Below are 4022 nucleotides of genomic sequence, written 5' to 3' on the forward strand. Positions count from 1 at the left end.
CAGAATGTCTACACCAGCATTACATAAAAAAGACAAACTACCCCATAAAGTGTCACTGAGATGCTCAACCAAAATAATAGACATTTGTATCTTTATCAAGATAGATATTACTGTAAAAATGCTCACATTAAAAATATAGTTATTATTGTTTGGATTTTCATTAAAACTAGAAGGGACTACATGAGCCAAAGTATGAGGAATTCTTATATAATGACATGCTTCCTCCTTTCATAGCACTAATAAAAATAATAATAGATAAAGCTCTATTATAAATCTTTAATAACAATGGCATAATTTCCTAGTATCTTTGAAAAACTTTGCTATGTGGCTGTATGTGCATGCAAGTCTGTGCACACGTGCTCGTGTCCATAAACACACAAACACAAAGAAAATATCAGTGTGTATATAACCCAGATACACACACATCCACGTGCCTGCACAGAACACCTCTATAATGCGAACGGTATGCAGGGAGTCTTCCGTGTGACAGTCAAGCGCCACATGCCATGCTTTCTTCTTATTTCTCTTTTACGTTTTATCCAGTATATGTAATAACGCTTTCATATTTGGCCAAATATAAGATCTTTAAAAATCATGAAGTGATTCAGCCATAACATCAAACACAACAATTGATACTGCAAAAATTTCTGATCACAAGTTCAACGTGAAAGTTTGTCATGAAATGGAATGTTAATGGAATTCTAAAAATTAGTATTCAAAAGTCAGTAAAATATGGCAAACAACTAGGAATTTGTAGAAAGCTTAAAATGTAATTCACATTACAAAGACTGGAGATACTTTATAGATAGAACCTTTAAATATGGATATGACTGGCATTTATTTTTAAGCTTACTTCAATTAGAAATAGACTTGTTTCCTGTACAGGTGATGCTTTGTCTATACCATATACAGTAGAAAAATAAATTCTTTAGCAACCTAGAAATAGTTTATAAAACTCTTGAAGTTTCTTTGCTAAACATGCCAAGATTAGACTGACAACTATAAATAAAAAGCTATATAGACAACAGGTAAAGTAGAACAAGTTAAGAATACTACAATTTACAGGACAGACTTTATTGTACTATTAATTCCTGTGTGCTCTGCAATAGGAATAGGGTTGACTTTTTTATGTTTTCTTAGAAAAGATAATTACTTGCAAGAATATAACACAATATCAAGATAATTTATAATATACATGTACTTCAAACAGCAGCCGGGTTTATGGTATCATAATAATCTAGAATGATAATCCAAGTCATAATTAGATAAGTACAATACCTAGGACATAAGTGGGAAAGGCAATTTTTATTTTGGGAAAATGGAGCAAATCAAACTCTTAAAAGCCTTAATTCTCAAAATCATCTATTTACTATAATACATACAAGACGATCTCAAATCTTGTTATAAGTGAAGATTACAACAGTGACCATCATAAAGCTTTTTGTTTAAACTACACAAAACATTCTAGCAGCTGAATGAGCCAAAACTGTCTTCTTCTTTGCAGACCTAAAAAGGTGTATTTTGAGCATGAAAGAAAAAAGCTGCTATGAAAAGTCTCACAGGTAGTGTTTATCTATGGTCTCCCCTTTGCTACAATTTGTAACCTTCTAAATTCTTTACCACTAACAAAATATTTAACCAAAAGATTTAAATTAAGCAGCATTCTTTTACAGCAAAATTGGTACCAATGTAAAAGGAAAATAAATGAAAAAAAAAGAGATAATTTAAAAAAATGGTGCAAAAAAAAAAAAAGAATCAGTCATTCGAATTTTTAGTACAACATACCACAGGAAAAAAATATGAATACAAGTTTATATGATTTTATATATACACACTCCAAAGAGGTTAATTGTCAGTACCCAAAGTATTTATTGCTATGTATTAGCAATGCATTTTTGTATATCTTTAAAGGGTCACATAAAAATAGATTTAAAGAATAGATTAATTGAAGTCCTAGATTAAAACATTGTTTGGTTTAGAGAATTTTACTACAACAAAATTAATGTTTATGTATGAAAAGTTATATAACCTTATATGAAAATGTCATGAACTATTTTCTAAACACTACATGTATTCCCATGTGGGAAAAATTAAAATATCTAAAATATATTAGATTAAGTTTACAAGACCATCAATGATCTCTTAAACATGCAGCTGTTTACAGAATTAACAGTTTTACAAAATGTGTAGTTCAGTAATGGAACATAAAGAAATATGTAGGCAACATCAAAATTTTTGTACAATATTTGAAACTCACTTTTACAACAAGCGTGTCCTTGGTATTGTGCTGTAAGAAATCATAAGCAAGTTCACCCACCCTTAACAAACTGTCCACAGGTTTACTTACAAGAAAAGATGGATGGTGAGGGATTGTAAAATTCTCAACAGTGCATTTTGCATTTTTCCATATACCATCCTAAGCATACCGCCACATAAGTAGCCAGGAGATTACAAAATAAACTATAGCTGGGCTTTAGTTGTTTACACAGAACGCCTGAATGTGAATAAAATTGCCAAAAATAGCATGTTAAATAACAAAAACAGCCATAAAGCAGGCTGTAAGCATCGAATGTTTCATAAATGTAATTTTTTAAATCATTAAATTTCTATAGAAAAATTTTATTCACAATATATTGTGACAAACCGTCACAGGAATGATATAGTGATTGCAATAAGGTATCATGCAGCAGCAGCTTTGTACTTTATAGCTATTTTTGCTTTTAAAAATTAAACCTCTCCAGTCATGCTTATCACATAGTTTTTATCTGCAGTGTGTACAAATGAGGAACACAGTACGGGATATAACAAAAAGATGTCCAATCAGCTGGATGGGAATTATTTTTCATAAATATGAAGTACATTACTGTATCCTGAAACATGCATGTCTATAGCTTGTCCTTACTGTCCAGTGCCAGGCTGCCTGCAATCATCTTCTACCTAGATAATACCGAGAGGGTCTGCTGGTAACTGTGACTGGATCAGCTGAGGCTGCAGCGGTGGCGGTAACTGAAGAGGTACCATGGGCTCCACCATCTGCACTGCATTGGAAGGCGGTGGCTGACAGGCCACTGGGTTGGGTGCTTCTACGATCTCTCCGTTGTAAAAGAAAAACTGACACTGTTGAATGAAGGTCTCTATAACCGACTGGTGGATTTTGGTGGTAGACAGAAACTCTCTGTTCTCAAAATCAGGTCTCATCAAAGTAGGCCAGAAGCAAATTGATAAGTTATCAGCAGTCATAAAGTTGGTTTTATATTGCTGACTAACCCTGAAATGAGAACGACATGCACAGAGTGAATTAAAACCGGTATGCAATCAACTAAAAATACGTTCATAGGTCTCTAACTGTGAGCATTATTAAACAATCTCAAGATTTTTGTTACTTTCCTCCAGGTACCCATTAAAACAACTGCTCTTGTTTCCTTCGAGCAATTACACAGAAGAAAATTTAGAAACCATGACTTTTCCAGATTTGGACAGCTAACAAATATAAACCTGATTAAGCTTTTAATCAAGAAAGAAGTTCAACATTCCACCAACATTCGGAAGTAACAATAACAAACTTTAAATTTCTCAACCAGCTACAGGATTTCATAAAATTAAAATTTTGTCCATTAAAATGTCTAGAAGAAGAATGACAGAAATGGCTTCTTACTGCAGGACAGTCAGATATTAACTAGCATCTGTGGCACTCAAAGAAAAAGGCATCACATTAGAGGACTTGTTAAAAATAAACACGAAACCAAAAAAACCCAAGTGCTGATTAAAGCACATCTCTGCAGGTTTTTTATACTGGCCAGCAACAAAACTTGGCCAAGGTGTAAAGAACATAATCAGTGGAAATGTCACCAATATCAACGCACACTAATTTTATTTTTCAATGTACAACATAAAGGTTTCCAACTGGGTTTCTCTTCCTAGAAGTACCCTGCTTTTAAGCAGGGGCTGATGCAGGTTCTTCACTTACGATCTAAATTCACTATTACAAGAAAAAAAAACCTATAAAAACCAACAAACATTCC

General features: G+C 33.0%; 1 protein-coding gene across 1 annotated transcript in view; it reads right to left on the reverse strand.

The window, feature by feature from the left end:
- Window positions 1–835: 835 nt before the first annotated feature.
- LOC104546760 (rho GTPase-activating protein 5-like) overlaps window positions 836–4022 on the reverse strand; it is an 11484-nt gene continuing 8297 nt past the window's right edge. The window contains exon 4 of the mRNA XM_010192238.1: window positions 836–3268. Coding sequence (XP_010190540.1) covers window positions 2938–3268 — 331 coding nt within the window. The 3' untranslated portion in view covers window positions 836–2937. The remainder of the gene's footprint in view (window positions 3269–4022) is intronic.

This window comes from Mesitornis unicolor, unplaced genomic scaffold (genome assembly GCF_000695765.1).
Source record: "Mesitornis unicolor isolate BGI_N332 unplaced genomic scaffold, ASM69576v1 scaffold3189, whole genome shotgun sequence".
In the NCBI taxonomy this organism is placed as follows: Eukaryota; Metazoa; Chordata; class Aves; order Mesitornithiformes; family Mesitornithidae; genus Mesitornis; species Mesitornis unicolor.